At 34.8% G+C, this 21,682-nt stretch overlaps 1 protein-coding gene across 9 annotated transcripts in view; it reads right to left on the bottom strand.

Moving 5' to 3' along the window:
- Positions 1–21,682, bottom strand: part of CEP112 (centrosomal protein 112) — a 163,328-nt gene that overhangs the window by 126,757 nt on the left and 14,889 nt on the right. For all 9 annotated transcript variants that reach the window (XR_014573911.1, XM_083804907.1, XM_083804906.1 and 6 more), the window contains 6 exons: positions 18,504–18,551; positions 18,289–18,366; positions 5,522–5,608; positions 3,537–3,636; positions 2,355–2,473; positions 1,091–1,234 (listed from right to left, as the gene is read on the bottom strand). Coding sequence is in view for 8 of the 9 variants with exons in the window: in XM_083804907.1 (XP_083661033.1) it covers positions 1,091–1,234; positions 2,355–2,473; positions 3,537–3,636; positions 5,522–5,608; positions 18,289–18,366; positions 18,504–18,551 (576 nt within the window). In the remaining variant the exon portion in view is untranslated. The remainder of the gene's footprint in view (positions 1–1,090; positions 1,235–2,354; positions 2,474–3,536; positions 3,637–5,521; positions 5,609–18,288; positions 18,367–18,503; positions 18,552–21,682) is intronic.

The raw sequence follows: 21,682 nt of genomic DNA, 5'->3' as shown, positions 1-21,682 counted from the left end.
AGCTAAACAAAGATCAAAAAGATTGAGGCACATGATTAAATAGCATCTCTAGACTATAAGAGCGCTTCCAGAGTTTTATAGACAGCTTATAAATTTCCAATTGAAAGAAAATTACAGTTTTGCAAAAATAAACAGGAGCTTCAACCAACCCTGTTTCTGTGAGATGAAGCCCAGAAGAAACAGAAAATGAAGTACAGGGACAGAGGCCTTAGCTAAATCCACATATCAGCACCAGGTTCTTCCTTACTAGACCAAAAGCAGGCTTTGGAGGCAAAACTCCTGCACTTGCCATCTACACTGCTTTAGTTCACAGTGCAGAAGTCTCAAAGCGAAGGAACTGGATTCCTTTTGGATACAGCTAAATTGGAAGATGTCAATCAGAAACAGACCTAATGTCCTCCAGTCATTAATTACTATTAAATCAATGTAACCAGGCTAACGCTAGCCTGAAAGAGCCTCTGAAGCATGCTGAGCATGGACACTGGTCCTCAGTACCAACGGCTTCATTCTACAAACATGCTCATGCAGCATTGGTCTTACTTGATCAAGCAAACCTAGCTAACAGTAAGTAGCTTGGTGGACAGGGCAAATTACACCTGATTACATTTTTTTTCCTGATTATTTTAAGTAAGAAGTGCAGTAAATTAAAATACTACAAAGATTATTTTTTTTAAATCTTGGTATTTGATCTCCAATCTAACAGAAGCATTCAGTCATTTGAAGAGGAGATTTGTAAGTAAGAAGTTGCATGTATCTGTGGAAGTTACATAAATCTTTTTTTTATAGTTTACAAACCTACAAAGATGGAAGTTTTGCTAATTTGACTCAAAAACAGCAAGAAATGCTAGAAACAGCCCTTCAGTACAAATACTGATCTGCATAAAACTCATTGAAGGGCTGCACTTCAATGTTCATTTCCAGTGGCAAAAATCTTTGATTGAACTAGCTGCCCAGTCACTGTCCTTTCCCAAGACAAGATAATTGCATTTCTTGGCCCAACATTATTTATGTACACTTTTGCATAGATACACAAAATTCAATTGCTTAAAGAGACACACTTCCTATTGTCACATACTAACAAAAAACTTACTGTTGACTTTATTTGCTCCAGATAATCTTCCTCCATTTTGCTAAGACGAGCATTGGTGTCCTCAAGTAGTTCCTGCATATCTTCTGTGTGCTTCTTCCGAATATTAAACTTCTCCTTCTCCATTTCAGCTACAGCATTGTGAAGCTGCACCACAACAACAATAGCAAATAGTAAATGGCATATAAAACTAGCACTTTATATATACACTGCTATCACAGTATACCAACAGAACACCTGACAAGTGCAGGTCACACCTCTATCGTCTATAACTACATAACTGTCTCACTAAAAAATTCTATGACTCTATAAAGCAGTATTTTTTTTTAACTTATTGTATTTCCATCGTACTTCACACTACCATCTTCTTCAAGATAAATGCCGCTCCAATTTAACTTTTATAGTTTCATTAGATTAAAATTAACATGAGCATTTTGTCTTCTTGTTTGTATTCTTGCATCGTTGATGACAATTACAGATGACAATCACAATTACTTGCAATGTAACTACCAAAAAGTGTGATCTCAGGCCGAAAATAATGCTTCTCTAAAACAAACAAACAAAAAACCCTGAACACTCAAGCTTCTAGGTCTTAAGAACATAGGACAGGATTTATGATTTCTCTCTTACAAGACAAGAATTAAAACCAACATCACTTCCAGATGCAGGGCTGGGAAGTAAAAAAATTAAACCTAAGCAGCATACTTCATCTATGAAGGGAAGCATTCTGCCCTTTTTGTGACCCTCCTTCTCCTGAGAGGGGTAAGCAAGGCAAATACTGCCAATAATTTGGGCAAAGGTGAAGCTGTTCTGCAGTAAACATGCTTCTCTATGCTTTGCTGCTGCCTTAAGTCTAACAATAAATAAAAATACCTTGAAGAATTCATGACCCAATGAGAAAGTAATAGTTCAAAGGAATCACGGTGACAGCAGGTAGCAGGAGGTTTACCAAGATTAAAATTCCATGTCAGGTCAACCAGAAATAAACACTTCCCTATTACCTCCAGCAACTTGCCAGGAGGACCTGATGAAGCCCAGGAACAGCTTCTAGAGTGACCAGCTGGGTGGGGGCAAGTGACTATGGATGTGCAAGAGAGTCAGCAAAAAGAACCTTGCAAGATTACTCTAGATGTAAATAAAATCAACACAAGAGAATCTCTCTAAAAGTAACATGCTTTCTATTATATTTATGTTTTTGAAGCAACAAAATGTATTATCGCAGATACAGACTGTAGGAATCTTTCGAACAAAGCATTATATTCATTACCCTTTTCTCCCACTCATTGTTCAAAGAATCAGTGCTTTGCTCACACATCTTCTTTAACTCCACGATCTGCTTTTCCTTTGCTTCTCTGATGACTTGTGACTCACGAACAAGGGTCTGAACTGTCAAAAAAGGGAAAATAAACAACCATTCAGGGGATACCTTTGGGACTTTTCACTGTTGGCAACAGATGCAATCAGATTAGAAGTTTTCCAATTGACCTGGCTTTCTGATGTTTTCTGCTGTTAAAAAAAACTTAATGCATGTGCTTTATAACTTAGCACTTAAATTCTATGTCACTAACATAGTGCAAGGTGTTCTCTATTATATTCAGAAAATATTTCATAGTGAGGTTTTCCTTATTCTAGCAGTAAACAAACATCGATAAAATTCCTTAGAACCTAAAGAAAATAGGGATATTTAGCTGATTTCGTATGCATCCAGAAAATATTTTCATGCAGGTTGAGTGACCAAGATATACAAAAAAGTTAATTTCCCAAAATTTCCCCCAAGAGAAGCACTGGATTCCTTGCAGGACACTTTACTTAGCAAGGAACAGGAAACAATCTACATGGAACTTTCTTTCTGCACCTAGGTCACCAAACTTGTGCATTATTTTACATGGTGGTTCCATCCTGAGTGTAAATACACTCCAAGGAATTCTAAAAGAAATTAATACTCAAAAACTGCTGACAAGCCACACTCAGATGGGCCAAGTTTTATACGTATGACATACTCAAGACTACTGCTCATTTTTGAAATATCTTGCCACAATAGTCTTAAATAAATAATACATCGTGGTTTGCTTAAAATGTACTGAATGTATAAATAAATGAACCTTGAACCAGAGATCCCAGAAGTTTTGAATAAGTGGCCAAAATATTTCAGGATCAAATTTTTTTTTCGGTAACGCTCATGAAAGCGTGTAGGCATTAACCATAAGCACACACCGCCTCTTGGAAAATTTGCTTTGGCAACTAGACAACCAGCAAAAACAACCAGGCAAGCCTCTAAAATCTAAAGCAAAAATACAGGAAAGAACTGCAAATGAGGAGGAAAAGTATGCTTGCACCTGGAAGGAACACGCAGGCTCATGACCACAAGGATGCGGTACAATATCACTATGTAGAAAAAACAAACAAAAAACCCAGTACAACAACCAACAACTGTGAAGATAAAAATCACCTTTTTTCTCCAGTTTTCTAATCGTCTCCTCAGCTTCATTTTGTTTCGTTTTGTAGAGGGACTTCAATACCTCTATTTCATTATTCTTTCTATCCAAAATCTGTAGCAAAGATTCACAATACTTTAACAAATTTCCAAAAACACAAAGCTACAACCAGTGCACACTGATAACTGTCAACAGAGCTGCCTTCAAGATATCCTTAGATCTTGCAGGTTAAGCAATGAAATATAAATAATTTTCATAGCTAAGACTGCCAAGTCATAAACAAAGGATTGATTTAGATAAAAGCAGGCACTAGGATAGATTAAAAAGACATTTCGTGTTTTTTTGGGGGGGGTCTTTTTGTTTTCTTTTAAACTTGGGCAAATCCAACGTTGCATTTACAAGACAGAAAAATTAAGCTAATGCCCTGGAAGATTCTGGAAGTTTCACGGTTCTACGACTGCAAATAGAAATGATTTGTTTCCCTTTTCATATTTGTACTGCCTAGGTATACTTAAAAGCACCTCAATATTCCTTAAACCTGATGAGAATTTAAATCATTAGTGAGCTTCGTTACACTTTCTTTGACTTCACCAGTACTATTATTTGTAATAGACCAAGTCCTTGAGGTGTAACTACATTTACATTTCTGTACACGTTGATTTTGGAAAAAAATTGTTTGAGTATTTGCATACTTTGAGATACTATATTAATTTAAACTTCAAGTTTAAAATAAACTATCAACTCAGATTTTATAGCGGTGCCCCAAATCTCTCATCAAACAGATGCTTTTATCTTAAAACAATATTACTCCATTTGCATTAAACTTTTTTTTTGTCTTTAAAGATTGATATGACCATATTTAACCTTTTCTAAAACATCCGACACTATGAAACGACTTCAGAAGCTGGAATTCTACGATCGGTTAGAAAAGGATGACAACTCAAGGGATGAGAAAGCATTTAAACTATTTCTTATTCTCACAAAGCCGTTTCCTTTAGACTCCCATCTTTGCTAGCTAATTATGCTTGCAGACTTTGAGAACAGATGAGCCAAAAACGCACCTGACCAAATATTAACATCCTTTCAGGAGGCTTTGATGTGTCACAGTGTTGTGTCAACTGACTTCCTCCAAATCTGTGACTCAGTCTTAAGAAACAAAACTGAGATACTCAGTAATGTTAAGCGTACGGTAGGACAAGTCATTGTGATCCCGATCCTGAGCACTGAGCTCCCGTTACACTCCTGGAATCACAGCGCGTCAGAAGGCACTTAGTACCTCACAGGATTTGACCCCACACATTCAAAACACAGTATTAAATGTAACAGAATGGTCTTTGATGGTCTTCTTGTAATCTTCCCCAAAGTGGTGTTGTGCAATACGATAAAGTCAAACCCAACTTAGCCCAAAGGAAGTGCATCTGGTGTCATTTTATTGCTGTGAAGGGTTAAAAGCAACACACAGCGTTAATAATGTAAGAGCATAAAAAAACTGTTTATAGACCAGCCTATGCTTTAAGATGGTGTCAAACCAGAGACTACTGTTCTGTTGGTAGGAACCTGTGATAAGCATGCATATTGTCCTACTGCTATTTTTCGCATTTTGTCCATAAAAATATAATTCTTTTCAATATTTTTGTGCACAGTTTCCTAAAATACAGGTGTCTTCTCTTTAAAAGAAAAATCAGAAGTTTATGATTTCATCAGCATACAAATCGATAGAAGCTGCTAGACTGGTAAAATGGGTTGCCTAGTTAAAACAAACAAACAAAAGTCACCTGGTATTTTCATATGCTTTCTGCAAGCATTTTTCTTTACCTAAGTTCCTGCTATCATAGAATATTCTGCATTCTTATCAGCTTATGCAATCTGTTATCTACAATCTTACTTTAAAGGAACATTAATTGCAATTCTGAATAAGTACAATTGTGAACAATTTATTATAGTCAGATTCTCTATTATTTTGTTCTATATATTGTCTCTGGAAAAAAATAGTTCTTACCTTTTGAACATCAGTATCATGCTTCTGCTGCAATTTAAGTTTTTCTTCATGAAATTTACCTTCCAATATTTTCATTTTCACATCCAGCTTTAAAAACAAAATAGAACCAATAAACAACTAAATTAAAGAATAAATTTCACTGATGTCCTTTGCGTAACCTTTATATTATTCATGCATGTCTTTGAGAAGGCAATGGGAAGTCACTAACAAATAACCGCTATGAAAAAAAAATTTAAAAAAAAAATCAATATTCAGTTTCTTGGTGTTTTCATATTTATCTGATAAAGCTGCTACAAAAGTTCTCAACCTAAAATATTTATTTAGAAAATGAATTTGTAAGATGTTTTAGTTGGCAATAAAAACAACTGCTACTGCCCAGAAAAGAGCTATCATCTTTTATTTAAATAAACAGTTAAGAATTAAACTTTTCATATTTGTGTTACTATACCAAGCACGGTAGGCAAGCTTTTATTCTTTAGGCAGGTGTGACATTTACACAAAGAACGTCCTTTAGCACAGATGCATGTTTATTTTTGTTTTCTATTATTCAGAGATTTCACATTATAAACACATTTCCTTTTAAAGGTTTCTTATAAAGGGATTAAGATTACTGCTGAATTTGATTGCTAAAATACATTTCTTGCTTCCGCTTGTTTGTTCATTGTAGTGTACTTAACACCCCCAACAACAGCATATTGCCACTTATTACTTATAGTCCAAGTTTTCATCTTAAAAGTATTTTTAATCTATTGCGTATTTGCACTATGCCTTTAAAGCTTGTCTTCAGGACTCTGCAAATATGATAGCTAGTTTGTGCTTCTCAGAGTTCTTAAAAAAAAAAAAAAAGGCAACACCTCTATTCACCTTCGTGCTGTTCCACTTGTACCTTTAATTGTTTCTCCTATCCAGGCAACAGAGCAGCCAGAAAAGCTTCCCCAGAATGACAGATCCCTGTAACCTCCCTCACGTTACACAGGACAGATCACAACCATCGGAGCACGAGTACCAACATCTCACCAAAAGATGTATTGAACCATTATACTGCCAACAGAAAAAAAAAAAATTTGCTTTCAGGATGTTCCAAGAGCCCACAGTGCTGAGGCCCGCCGGGCCTGCAGTGGGGCACCAGGCTCAGGCCATCGTGCAGCTCTCTCAGGCTCAGTTTTGGTTAGCTCGGCTAAGAACATCACTTCCAATCTTCTCAGCTGACAAACTCTAAAGGAACCAACAAGCATTATTCATTCTGCCCTTATTTTTACTCCTTTGACTTATCCAAAGCAGTCATTCTAGCAAAAATCTTTAGCTAACATATAGAAGAAACAAATACACCACAAATGATTAACAGCTATTATATTACTTTGTTGTATGCATCTGTTCACTATGACTTGCAGAAATACTTGAAAAAAATTGAGCTACAAAACTCCAAGTCATCATTCAACTAAAAAACGCAAAATGCAGTGCAATAAATACTGCGGTCCTCAACAGCTGAGCGCAGAAGAGCAGCGCACGCTGTTAATTTCCAGACTCCACACCCACCGACTGCCAGAGTACATGCCTGCTTATTACACCACATAAAGAGGCTTCTTATCTCTCAAGACTAAAGAGGCACATAGTCTTATGCAAATTATCAAGAAAATAAAGTTGGATTGACAATTAATCCAAAGAAAAGGGAAAGTATGCTTAGCTGCCAGACACCTTATCATCCAAAAATGAGCATCACAATAAGAATGCATGCTCTATTCACAAAATATATGCATATGTATATATGAAAAGAAATATATGCATACATCCCTCAAACAAAGTGACATTGTAGAAGAAAATCTCACTACCAGGTGATAAACAAGCGTTGATTTTAAAAAACAGCGCAGTAATCCACTTCCAGACAGACAGTTTGTGAACATACCATACCATAAATAAATATGAAGGACATGTAAAAACACAAATACTAGAAACTAAACATGACAGAACCTCCAGTCTAGTTGAATTACATTAAAAGCTTACAAATTACTGACATATGGCTATCACACTCGCACACCTATTAAGTACACACAAACACATTACGTTTAAAACTCGTTAACAAAGTGAGAACATCTCGGCTGACATAAATTAATCCTCTGCATTTTGCATCAGTTGAGCTCTGGCCCGTGCCTTTATTGTTCTATACGTTGAAAGAGCATAAAAAGGAGACAAACTAGAAGTCGTCTTCTATTAAATATGGACATATATTTTAAAGCGATGGTGACTGCTCTCAGCAACTTGGCTGTCTTTCCACAGGTTAACAGCAATACTTGAAGTTGGCTCCTGCTTCTAGTCATTAATCTTCCACTTAACAACTTTCTTTCACTTGCATTAGTTCTTATCAATTTCACTTCATTTTCTATTCATTGCACTAACTCTGGGAGGATGGACCTCCCCCTTAAAAGGGCACAGATTTTGGGACTACTTTCCAAAAAGGTTTGACAGCTTTGTCTCAGGAGAGCTACTGGCAATCAAACAAAAAGAATTGGAAAAGCATGTCCAAGGTACAGAAGTCAACTCTTAACAAAGGCAAGCACTGCAGTAACTAAATGAATAGTTTTTTAATTTAAAAAAATAAATTTAAAAGTCTCTTACTTGAAAAATCCAAAAGACCAGCAACTCACCAGTTCAGGACTTGAAAAGGAAACCTTCAAAAGCAATCCTATAAACTTACAATGAAATTCTGAAGTTTCAGCACTCCAAACATTTTTCAGACCTGTGTCATCCACAACTTATATAATTTGGTCACTTCAGGACATACCATATAAATAAATATTAGGGAGCCTGATTTTAAAAATCTTTGAAAAAGCAATGATTTGTATGCACATCAAGCTTTCAGCTTAAGTTGAAACCTGTACTTGTAATGAGTATCTGATAAATAAAATAAAAATAAAATAATCTCCAGGAACAATACTTCCCAGTGCAATACTTCCAAGACACACATCTTCAGCATTTTTCATTGTAATCTCTGGAAATGTTAGTGTGAGTATTTGCTGTAAAAATACAGATATATTGGTTTTAAAACCCTACATTAGTAATTTCTTCTATGGAAAATTTCCAGAAAAGCCAGAAAGCAAACTTTTTGGCCCACCCTTTGGAAGTTGGCCTTGCACAAATTCACCGCATATGTAAATTAAAAAAACAAATCACATGATGCAAACACATTTTAAAAAGGGATCTCATTAAGACTGGGTTTGAAGCAAATGGGCTCACTTCACAACTGGGTGAAACTTCTCCCCTGCCACTTCAAAGTTTTAATCTTTGATTAAATACTAATTTAAATAAAGGTGTATCTTTGAAATTACAAGCATACTTAATTGAATCAATTGCATATCTGTAGTTACCCAAATGCCAAACCTCATTTGCTAAGTTGGTCTCAATTTCCTGTGGGACAGCACTTTATAACTTTTACATGTTCCTCTTTTATAAACTTCCCTTTGCATTTCAGCGTTTTACTTTATTAAACATATATTGAGAAACAAACTGACTGACCGCAGTAACAAACTAACACCTTCACAAGTGTTAGAGAAAACAGATAAAGACAGCTTAGAAAATGTCATTCACTTTGTTAGAAGCGACTAATTGTTCTGATGCTCATCAGTTTTAATAGCTTTTACTACTAGTTCAGAGGCAGCAGAGAACATTAAGTTTACAACATGTTACCAGAGTCAAAAAAAAAAAAAGTGTAGATATTGTGTAGATAGATAGCTGTATCAGAGAAGTTTCCAACTATGTATGAAATGCAGCCATTGCTGTAGCCTGAACGCCATTCCTTTGGATTTCTGTCATTGTTTACTCTCCTTACAAAGAGTATGAGGCAATTAAACCCTAAGGCCGTGTAAACATTACTGATGTCAAACATCTGTGCTGTCCCTGTTATTTAAAGCCATGGAGGGTGGTATCAACAGAACTGCTTTTATGTGCCTAGTCACACTTTCTTCCTAATTAACAAAAAAACAACAAAAAACACACTAAATCCAGCAAATAGTTACCTGAAGATGGATTTTCATCATATCACTGTCTTACATTTTCATAACGCGGGTTTGTTGCCATGAAAATTTAAATAACTGTCCAACTAAAACTGATAGAAACTAACCTGCAAGAGTCATAAATCTTTGGAAAAATAAAGGTGACATCCCAGCTTTTCCTCACGACAGAAGACACATATTCATCTTGTCACTATTTACAAGAATTTGTAGGAATACTGAAATACCTGATTTAAAAGTCAATCACTAAGTAAACTAAGTATATTAATTTGAGGCTGTAGTTTGGAGAGAGCTTTGAACCACTGCTCACTGTTCACTTGTCTCATCACCGGGATCACCCTTAGGCCAGAGGGGCATCGCGAAGCTCTAACATCCATCAGAGAGGGGTTTTGGATATTTGACAAAACAGCACTTGTTTGCTTGCCAGATTTCTTCCAAGTCTATGAATATATGGGAGAGGGAGGAGGAGAGGAAAGGGGGAGGAGGATGTAAACAATAAATGAGAACTTCAAAGTAAGAGCTAACAGCGCAGAACAATGACTTGCATATCTTACAGTGTACGACAAAACTTATTTGTCTTGGTGTAACGCAGCTGCTTAAAGAAAGCAGTTCACAATGCAAAGCTTTGATATTTTCACGGAAGAGAAAGATTTCTTTAAAAAAACAACTCAAACACAACTAGAACTTTCTACTGAATCATGTTTACTTGATTTTAACATCCAGGGTTAAAAAAATATACAAATACCTATAATTCATACAGTGTTTTAACCTATATGGGCAGGCCATGGCAATAGACACCACACCTGAAAAACACTCAAGATTATGTGTATAATCAGAACTTCATACAAAAGCAATTTGGAATAATGCATCTCAGATTATAATTAACAAAGTATTTTTTTTCATTGGGTTATTTCTCTATCTTGTATTGTACCCTCAAAAAAATTAGAATCAACTTCGAGGTGCATTAAACATTAAAATAAAATAAAAAATGTTAACATTTAGAGCAATTCAAGGGGCAGAACAACCTGAAAAGTGTCAAAAAAAATTACTGGAGAGGAAAAAAAGGAAAGAAATGAATACTATATTTATAGCAATTACTTTGAATAGAAATTTCTGCAGTATATATATATATAATTTCTTTTTCTCATATTGAAACTACTCTTCCATTTTCAAAATAATTGTAAAAATTGTGCCTCCTGTTTTTGTTGCAATAAGCTGTCTGTAAGAAGCACACTTGTCACATGATATACACCTTAATATCATTTTTCATATTTAACAAGCACATCAAAAAAGATTTGTTTTCCTTGTACGTGCTGATAGTACTCTAGGAGCACATTGCACAGGAAAGTTTTGTGACACAAAGTCTAAAAGATGAAATAGCAGAAAAACTGTTTTTTGGAAGCGTCAAGTCTCTCAAGCCTATGTTGTTCAATTAAACTAATTAGAGGAAGGATAACAAGCCAAGAAGTCTCAGACTTACAAGAAAAAACAACTCAGATCTGACATGGATGACACTGTCGGTAATTGTTCACCATAAAATCCCAGGAAGGCCAAAACCAGGAGAACATTTAAGCTATGGCAATGTAAAGCAATGTAAGTCTACAGACAAGCTTGTCTGTAAACGCCTTTACAAATAAATTAGCAAGGTATAAGGATGAATGTTTTGCTGAGAAAAATGGTGAGAAGTTTGCATTTCTCCCCAGGTTTCGACTTCAAGGAGTCTGACTTTCAGCAGCAGGAAGACGAAGCCTAGCCATGAGAGCCCCTCTCCCTGTGCTCTGGGTACAAAACCAGCGACTGCTCCATTTCCCTGAGCTTCACTTTGGTTCCCTCGATAAATGGGATTCTATACAATAAAAGAGGACTATTTTGAGTCCTTTCTACACATACATTTTTTTATAATATGTAAAGGAGCTTTTAAGTGTCGAGGCCCATTGTTTTTCACTGTTTCGGGTGCAGACATTTCCCAAAATGATCCTGTGAGGGCTAGACAGGATACTTTTGCAGCCTGTCTTTTTTGATTTCCAGGGCACTAATGTATAAATTAAAGGAAGTCATAAATAATATTTTTCCTAGTAGAACATTACACACAATAAAAGCAGGTTTTCCAGCTGGGATTCACATTAAGGTTGGGCTTTTTTCCTGATGTTGCTGTGCTCATCTTCCCAGGGTAATATAGATATCTCCCTCCTTCCCCCCCAAAAAATAAATGTATAACTTCATTTTGAAGCAGCAGACACATAATCACTCCTTAAATAATAAACAAACTCCTTAAATAATAAATAAACTTCTGCATTAAATACCATCAGTATTTCCATCCAACATAATGCCTAACACGAAAAAAAAAAAGTGTCTTGGAAAGTCTCTGTTGCAAAGAGCTTACAGTCTCAATAATCCAGACAGACTGAAAGAAAAGCAGCAGACAAGTGAAACATGCAAGCCAGAAGTTAGAACGTAAAAAGAGCCTTTATATACATGGCATTTTGCCCAGATGCAGAGGTCCTTCCACAGGAGACTATGTTTATGATCTGGACTACATTATTTGACCTAACAAACATGTATACTTCCCTCCACATATCTAACCTTCTTTGTATTTGTACTCTTTAAAAATATGACAGCTACTACTTTCATTTACAATATTTTTACAGGGTACTGTTTGAAGAGAAACTAGATGTTCACCTACGTAAAAAATTAGTATGACATTGTTCCATTTTTATAGCCACTAAAAATGAAAGGCTTTGTCCTAAATCAAACCATACCAGCCCAGCTTTACCCTGTCAAGAAAAATGTCTGAGTTTTTTTTTTTTTTAAATGACACTGAACATTTGGTGTATACAGAAAAATAATTGCATGGATAATTGTTGGTATTTATATGTAAGAGTCATTAATCTCTTTTAAAAGAGAACAATATATTTTTTCATAGATTTCCAAGTTGAGGGTGGTGGGAATGGGGAGGAAAGCATACTGCCTTGTATCCCACCAACTGTTATAACTTGAATTGGTATTTTTACTCTAAAGGGTTTTTTATATAGCTAATAAACATAGTGTGTGTATTAGTACTACAGCACATCATATTACTTAACAGCTCTATTTGGGGTGGTAACCACCCCACTTCCATACATAACAAATGTGTCTGCCACTTGTAGAAGAGACTGACATCAATAAGTACCAAAAAAGTTAAAACTATGTTTAGGAATTGTCAAAGCTTATATATAGTAACAAATTATCAGATGCAATTATATAAAAGAGAGCTCAGAAATGTAACAAACTATCTTCAGTTGACAGCATTGAGAACTGAACCCTGCTGAGCCTTCTGAATGTGCCAAAATCATACCAATTTTAAAGGGAGTTAGTAAAAGTCTGAGTATAATGAAGATAGTAGATACTACTTGAAAAGTTCATATAATTTAATTCTGCTTAGTGCTATGCCTAGCAAAATAAATCATTCTATATACACTTAATCAACAGAACTTACTTTCCCAGTGTTATTTCATATTTGTTTATGTTATATTTCACCAGCTACTGAATTTTGTAGTCACCTCAGGATCTCCTAAAACAGTCATTAAAAGCACACTTCTGCCTTTATTTCACAATTGCAACATGTGAGAATAACAGTGTATGGTACCTACTTTTTCTACTCAATGTATTTTCTGCCATGAATAGCAGGATCTATACATGTAAAAATCAAACTTAAAAAGACAAAAATGAGACACTGAGGTAGAGATTAATCATGCAGCAAAAGATTAATTCCCAGCTGCTTGGCAACCATCTGGACATTTTACTGGTTAAAACGCTAGTTTGAATTGCTAACCTACCGCTTTGATCTTTCTCAATGTCTCCAGCACATATGTGCAATAATTAAAGACAGTTCACAATCTATTGCAAAAAATAAATAAATATACATGTCCATATATATCCCCATGACCAGCCCAATTAGTATCAGGAATTATAAATCACAAGTCAGTTTATGAAAACATGTCTCATCCTGATATACACTGTATGTCTCACACCAGTCTAGCAATAAAATAAGGTTTGGATTTTATTACACTACATTCTGAGGAGTTATCAAAGCAGACAGGATACGATTTCCTCATACGGAAGACAATGGACAACTTGCATATGTTCTTGGGAACAGGACATTCAGTCAGGAACCGTGTTAACAAGTCAAGATTGTTGCGTTTTTAAACTAATAGATCTGTGTTCAGAATGATAACCAGGGGAGAGTCAGTTTACAACTGAATTCTCAAAATAAATCAGACACTTCATTCAATACAGACTTCAGGTTAGTCCATAAAGAAGAAAATTCAAACAAACCAGAGAATATTCAAAGTCATAATACTTACTGTTTGGAATATAATACATATAAAATTTTTAAAGGGAAACGAAAGTGTTTTCAGAACCAAGTTACCATACGAAAAAGTTCTGGAAAAGTAAAAATCAAGACGGAATAATTATGTTTTTCCTGCCTTTTTGGATTTTTTTGCCTCTTCTTATGAACCACATATACGTAAACAGAATTCAACATGCATTCTGGTGGAGGTTGTTGTTAAAAAGCAAGAATTAAAATTTTTAACTTTTACCAGTTCAAAACCAGCAGGAAGTTTAACAACAGAAGTATGACTTGTACAGTTTTGGATGAACAGGGAGACAAAAGATGAACAGTAAATTAGGATAAGTGAGAATGAAAAACAGAGGAATCAAAAAGATCGTTGCAACACAAGAAGCTCCAAACTGACCGTGGAACTGCATGAAGCTCCAGTTACTGTAAATTTCAAGTTTTAGGCCCACCTATAAGTACCTTTGCAACTGAAGCGCATTCAGAAAGTCAGAAACATTCTCCCTCCTGCTATTATTAGTAAATACCTCTGAGCTTAAAGTATAAGCAGGGTCACCAGCCACAGGACATGCCTAAATAGGCTCCTTCAGCCTATAAGCTCCTTCAGCCTTCTCAACTCCACATCTATACGTATTTATATCCATCCACTGTGTACATTTAAACTCTAGAAAGACGTACATACACGAGCACACATCCGCTTTTGTTTCATTATAATGTACAAGAGAGCACTACTGATAGATTTTATTACCATTCTCAGAAAATATGGACAAAATATCTCTTTTCAATGAAGAAAAAAAATATCAAATCAGTGACGTAGCTCAAAGCACAATAATGTTAAATTGGTAAAAGCTTAATTTAATTACAAGCATCTTTCTTTTAGAATACTGTCTCCATGTAAGTTTGTTTATTGCTTCTAATTAACCTAGCATGCATTAAATGTCTCATTCACATATTTATATATTTTGCCATATAACCAAGCAATTAAGAGGAAGAAATCAAAACCAAAGTAATGATGCTCATTGATTCCTTCATAGCATTGCTGAAAGGAGAATACAAGGTTCACCTGCTGTTGAAATTATGGTTAATATAATTGTGTCTATAATCTGATCCATTTTGCTTCATTCCTACAGAGCATGCCCATCTCCTTCTAATTGGAGTGGCACATTTTTTTCTCCAATTGTTTTCTCATTTGTTTCTAAAACACCACTGCTATTCTCTGATAACACCAGCAAGCACTATTTATTCTTCCTCAAAAACTTCAACAACTTACTTTCCTCTCTGTCTTCTTTCCACTACATCCTATGCATGTTCCCTTTTGGTGAACATCTAGACCACAGCCCTTGTGCAATTCACTCCACATCAAGCCATAATCTCCTGCTGGTTAAGAGAGAAGCAAAACATATCTGCTTTCAACACGTTAAATTCAGGTCATTTTTAGCCAGACCAACACTTAACTATAACATCGTCACTGCAGCATGCTGATTTTATCTTCACATAAATAAATGACTAGATGCCAACACTTTCAGTGCAGCAAAGCTATATTCATGGCTCGATGATCTTTACAAACAAAATTTATATCATTGCAGGGCTATTCACAAAAAAGGAGAGAAAAAAATCAAGATTATAAATACAGAAGTTCTAAATCTGTATTTTAAACATTTTTGAAAACAAAACAAAAAAAAAAACCTTTCTTCTTTTTCATCTTTCATCCAATCCTCAATCCATTGAAGTGAGTTCAGGGGGAAGAAAAGACCTTTTCCCCCCATTCTCTACACTTTAAGGTATCTTTCAATACTTAGATCATCTCTCCTTTTCTCTGGGCTCCTACTCACTCCATCAGTCCTCATTTCACATGACAAATTGGTGGAAATTATCCTGCAAGTATTCCATATCCTCTTGAAAATTCAACCACTGCCTTCCCCACAACTACTCCTCCCTGCAGTTGCACTACAACATCTACTCAGCTGACTGTAGAAAAGACAACCGTTTCTGCCAGATTGCTTCAAGATACACGAGGCTGGAAAAGCATGGGCACTGCAATACTCAGTCTTTTATCACTGGTTTTCTAAAAATCAAAACAGCAAAGTGATAAAGTGATAAAGTCAACAAAAGCATTGCAAACACTCAGTGTTTTCAGTTATCCTAGACAGATGAAACTTCCTAACAGTTATTGCACAATGTACTAACATTGTTTACAACATTAAATTTAAAAAGAATAATATCAGAAGATTCTTGTCTCAGATTCATTTAGACATCGTTTGTAGAGTCTAGTCTGCTCTGTGGAGTATTGGGTAGCACTCACGATGACCAAAGGTGAAGTTCAAAGGGAGGCTTTTTCCTATTTATCAAGATAAGCCACTCATACAATCTGTTCTGTTTTGCTGTACTGCTGAAAATTGATATACTCCTGTTTTGTTGCATCTTCCTTGTTTGAACCCAGGATTTTTTGGTAATGACAGTTTCCCAAATGGTTTAATCCACGTCTGAAGTATTTGGGGAAAATATGACTAAAAACCACTGCCTGATGATATTCACATTTTCACAAATCTGTGATGTGGTTATCATTGAAAACGGCCATGTGTTTAGCATTACAGAGTCAAAACAGGTGCAGGAATGGTTTATGAACAAAGGTCTAAAGGTTAAAAGCAAAAAACCACAGTTATCCTATTTTATGTTCTACTACAAAGAGGTTGAAAACAATTAAAGGTTTACAAAAAGCTCTTGTACAGCACTCCTTCTGTTAATACATTTACATTCTATAAATGAAAAGACTTTATTCTTAATTGAGCTTCACAAACAAAATAAGATGAAAACACATTTAAGTTTTCTACTTAGCAGCGCACACATGGTGATTGCGAAATACTTTCTATAGCCTTTCCAGTTTAAACTAGCCCACTGTAGAGTAACATTAGGAAAAAGCACTGGATTTTTACTGCATGGTTTAGAGGATTTTTTCACAGGACGAGAAACCCATTCACTGAGTACTTTATATTGCTACTTGGCATGCATTCTTATTTGTTTAATTTAAAAATATTATTTAAATGACAATATCGTGCTTACAATTTATTTTTTAGTCTATTTTCACATCTTATGAAACCTTGCCTTGCCTCACCCTGAGGCAACGGTGGTTTGAAGACTGTCGATAGAAAAGAACAGTGAATATTAGAACAGTGCAGAGAAAGTGAAATACATGTGTCATGCAACTGGTGTATGGCTGCTTGTTTATGCATCACATTAGATTTCCAGCCAGCAACATAAAGCAGAATTTCATATTCATCGTTAATAAAATAATGGAAGTATCTGCAAACCAAATTTAGCCTCCCTTGTGTCTCAGTTAAAGATGCTTCTGAATCGTCCTTGAAATTAACTTTAGGACCATTGTAATTCTTAAATATTCTTACAACATACCACGTAAGGGAGGGATGATTTCATGGGTTGCAGACAATGTCCTTTCCTTTCCAGCTCCTGCATATTTGCAGTCCTATGTAGGTTTAAGTACTTTTGGATAGCTGGTTCCCTGCATGCACATGATTTACTTTTCCAATAGCAAATGACTAAACCCAGAAAATTGAAGGATTTGAAGAAGAAAACAGAAAGAATGTGCGCTCTTGTTTGAAGAAGAAAACAGAAAGAATGTGCGCTCTTGTTTGGGTTTGGTTTTCCTCATAATACACATTGCATTTGCTTTACTGAAGTCTGGTTCACCGGCTTTCCAAAAAATATGTAATGCCTATATGATTTCAGAAGAACTCGTGCTAAATATAGCATGTTCAAGTTCCATCTCATGACTGATGTTCTAAATGAAATTGATTTATGGCAAAAATCATAGGAATACAACTTATCAGGCCTTGAGCTATGAAAACAGAAAAAACGATCACAAAACTAATTTTTTATTCTTAAAAGTTGAAAGTAAATAACATAGTATGAGAGAGTTAGATAAGCATGTTTTGATGCTGATCTTGCCAAATAATGTTCAAAAGAAATAGCACAAATGAATAAAAGAGGACTGGAGCTAGATGAGGCAAACATAGACATAACGTAGGCTTTAATAAAAACAAGTTTTATAGCTGCAGATTCTTAGAGGTATATAGAAAGTAAATGCACTAAATCCTTGTTAAGTCAAGGGTTCCATTGCTTCGGTTAAAAGCTATATTTGGAAAATTCCTAGATTTCACTTTTCCACACAAAAAATTCCTTCGAAAGAATAGTCCATGTGCTCAGAAGGTCTCTTTTACTCCATACGTAATTGGGAAATACATTATTTAATGAAAAGCCTTGCCACTTCAGGGAAAATATTCTTATATGAGATTTTCTGGTAGAACAAACTGCTTTGTGAATACTTAAATTGAGAAGAAACACCCTAAATAGCTAATTTAGCTGTAATTCTCTTCTTTTCTGAAAAAAAAAATATACAAATAGCATCTTACCTCTTTCTCATGCATTTGAAATAGCGCTTGTTCATCACGAGAACTGCTACTTTTTCCTAGGCCAATTTTGGATGTCGTCTATTGAATGAGAAAAAGCAGATTCTAAGTTCAAAGTAATAACTCCAAGTAAAAATCATTCCTAAACAGAAAAAAAATATTAAGCATGTTTGCCTGTCCTTATAAAATATGAAGGGAATATAAATATAAATACCTACCAAAGACACTGGCATTGGTTTTTCCCGCAAATATCTTGGATTTTCTAGCTGAAAAACAAAGTTACAGAATAAGCAATCACGTCAGCATTGGCTTCTTGTTTCTTAAAAAGAAGAAAAAAAGATTCTCTCTAAAGATTCAAAAATGTTTGCAATAAAACTTTGGGTGCATAGTTTGAAAGATAATCTGTTTCAGCAAGCCTTTACTTAACTCAAACATGGTATCGCTCAATAGAAAACCAGCAAAATATTTAAGCATGCCTTTGGATGAATCTACCAGTTGAAGAACTTTTTTTTCCACTAGAAATTTTGCTAATCTGTGTACTTAATCTGCAAATCAGAAACACGGTAATGTTTCTGCTGTTTCTAGATTCAAAGGGTACCATGGCTCTAACTTTTTTTTTAAAATTCTAGGTTAATTTCCCCATGCATAATTCTTTCTCCTTTTAGAACATTTCAACACATTTTAAGAAAAGAATCAGAATTTAAATGTCCAGTACCACACTAATATCTTTTACAAGTTAGAGAAATAGACAATCTTCAGGAAAGACTATTTTGTGGATATAATATTGACAGAAAGTTTTAAAATTTTAGTGTTTCCTAATGCAAATGCATTTCAAATTGCACTTACAGAGTAAATATTTGAAAATTGCATGAACTTCAAAATACGAAAAACCTGGCTTACAGAAATTACTTCAACGCAAAATAGCAAGTTGAAGAAAACCTCTTCCATGTTCTTCCCTGAAAGATCTAAAAAAATTGAAATATTTTTAAAATAGTTTCAAAATTTTTAATTGAAGTTCTGAGATCTTAAGTGATTTATCTGAATTTTGAAACATACCAATGACTTTGACATTGTTTAGATAACAGCCTACAAAACAATTCAGTAGGATTTGCTGCACTGATTTCTTTATTAAACCAGCTGCAGTTTGAGTGGAAATTACACATTTAAAAATTCAATTTTTCCAAACTCTTGTGGTTGTAAAAATTCAATTAATGCGTGTTTTAAAAGAATTAAGTAGCTAAATGCATAGTTTATACCAAAAAAACCAACACTTTATTCAATAAAGTTTCATTTAAATTAGTGTAAAGCTATAGAAAATTTACTGATTACAATGATTTTAATCTAGCATTTTTGAAAAATATGAGTGCATTGAAACTGTATCCACATATGTAAGTCATAGAGACAAAACATAAGGAAATAATTCATTAACAGTACTGTATAATTAAAGCAGCTCTTTCAATCACTGTTTTTAAGAACTGAATACAAACCATTGTTCACAACCCACTTCCTCTATCTTTTTAATTTTCTCAGACGATAGGACTCAAACAGCACATCACAGAGAATGTGTAATACCCAGGAAAACCTTTCAAGGGTATAATCTTGTAAAATGCGGCAGTGAGATTTGGAATGTGGTTGCAATACATATCTTACAACATTTAGTCTTTTTTTTTCTAAAAAAATTAGAATGATCTGTGAGGCATGGCAAATATCAAGTGTTTGCACTTTCTCCAGTACTATTAAATAAATTTGTGAGTTGAATTTACCAGTGAAAAAGAGGCTTAATCCCTCTGAAATTTCAATTTGATACAGTATTATTCATTTCCTGTCCCAAAATATTATGTACAATTTCTATATGCTGTTAAAGAGTCGTCATATTTCACCCAGAAGTACTTGAAAATATTAGCATGTTTAACATAGACTTCCAGGTATATCATCAGAAATATTGGATAATACTGTTCATTGAAACTGAAAGTTTAATAACGTTTTTCTTTACCGTCAATGAGTTTACTAAACCAGATACATTAGGTCTTTCATATAAAGTTTTTTTTTTTTTTCCTTTTTTTAATATACCACTATGACTGGCATGGCAAAAAACATGGGCAGACGGCAGTGAATAAAGGAATGCTGCATGCAGCTACTAAAAAAATTGTTAGACACAAGAGATTAGTGAGGAGAGAAATAGAGGAGCGAGAAATAGAGGAACGAGAACATCATGAAGTACAAGTACACAGAACATATAATAATAATAGAAAAAAACCAAGGGTGAGATGGAAATGCAAAGTAGAAAAACCTGTAGAACAGAAAATCTAGGATTTTCTTTGGCCTACGCATTTGTACCTGCAATACTATTTCATATCTGAAATTCTCCAACTGCAGTAGTATTACGATCTTTCTTCTAACTCACTTGGTTTCCAGCTCATATTGCATCTGTCCCGCAAGCCAAACCATTGCCTACAGACACCCAGCATTGAAGAAGGCTTGCCAAAAGCTCAAGGTTAGCTCCCTGACCTTGCTCCCCGACCTTGCTCCCCAGAATACCGAGCAGCAGATAATCCCGAACATGGAAAGCCTTCATCATTACCAGGTGGGCTTCTGAGAAGGCTGCAGAACTGAATTTCAAATGCATAGATATTTTCCAAAAGTCCTCTCTCAGAGGGGAAAAGAAAAAAGTCACCCTTTACTTTTGCTTTTTCGAAAGCTAAAAATTAATGTAAATATTTATGATTAATTCAAATACTTTATCTGACCATGAAATTACGCTGTTTACAGTCTAAATAGCTAAGGTATATTCTACTTGTTTATAAGAAAGAAGGAAAATGTGTCTCTAATACTTTGTATGGCCTAAGTCTTGCATTTTTTGATTTTGTAACAGCAGCCATATGTGCTTTGAAGTTTAATGTTCCCACTTTGTTACTTGTTGTGGATTATATCCACTTAAACTGATCTGTAAACATTTAATGTCTCAACATTCATTCTTTTCATGCTGGTCTTCTGCAAAACTTCTTGTTCTCAAAATTATACCACATTAAAGAGGGAATATCACAATAAAGAATGCCCAAAAAAGAAAAAAAGCTTGTATTTATGAGAAACATGCAAATTTAAAAATAATAAGCAAAAGGTCAAAGACAAACCAAAATACATATGTATGAAACTGAAGGGCTGCCATGAGAAGAACAGTAAATCACATCATGCTTTTTTAAGAGTATGAACCAAATAAATGTCATCATGAAAGACATCTTTATTTGAACTAGAATTGAACTCTAATTTGTAAATACCACTTCTTAATAAAAAATGACATTTTGAATCTCTTTGTAGAAAATATTTTTGTTTCTCCTGTTCTGTTGGGCAGTTAGACAACAAATCATTTTTCAATTTGTGAGGACTGCCATGATCACCT

This window comes from Anser anser, assembly GCF_964211835.1.
Source record: "Anser anser genome assembly, chromosome: 19".
In the NCBI taxonomy this organism is placed as follows: domain Eukaryota; kingdom Metazoa; phylum Chordata; class Aves; order Anseriformes; family Anatidae; genus Anser; species Anser anser.
Note: the sequence above shows the minus strand (reverse complement) of the source record. Positions and strands in the feature narration are given on the sequence as shown.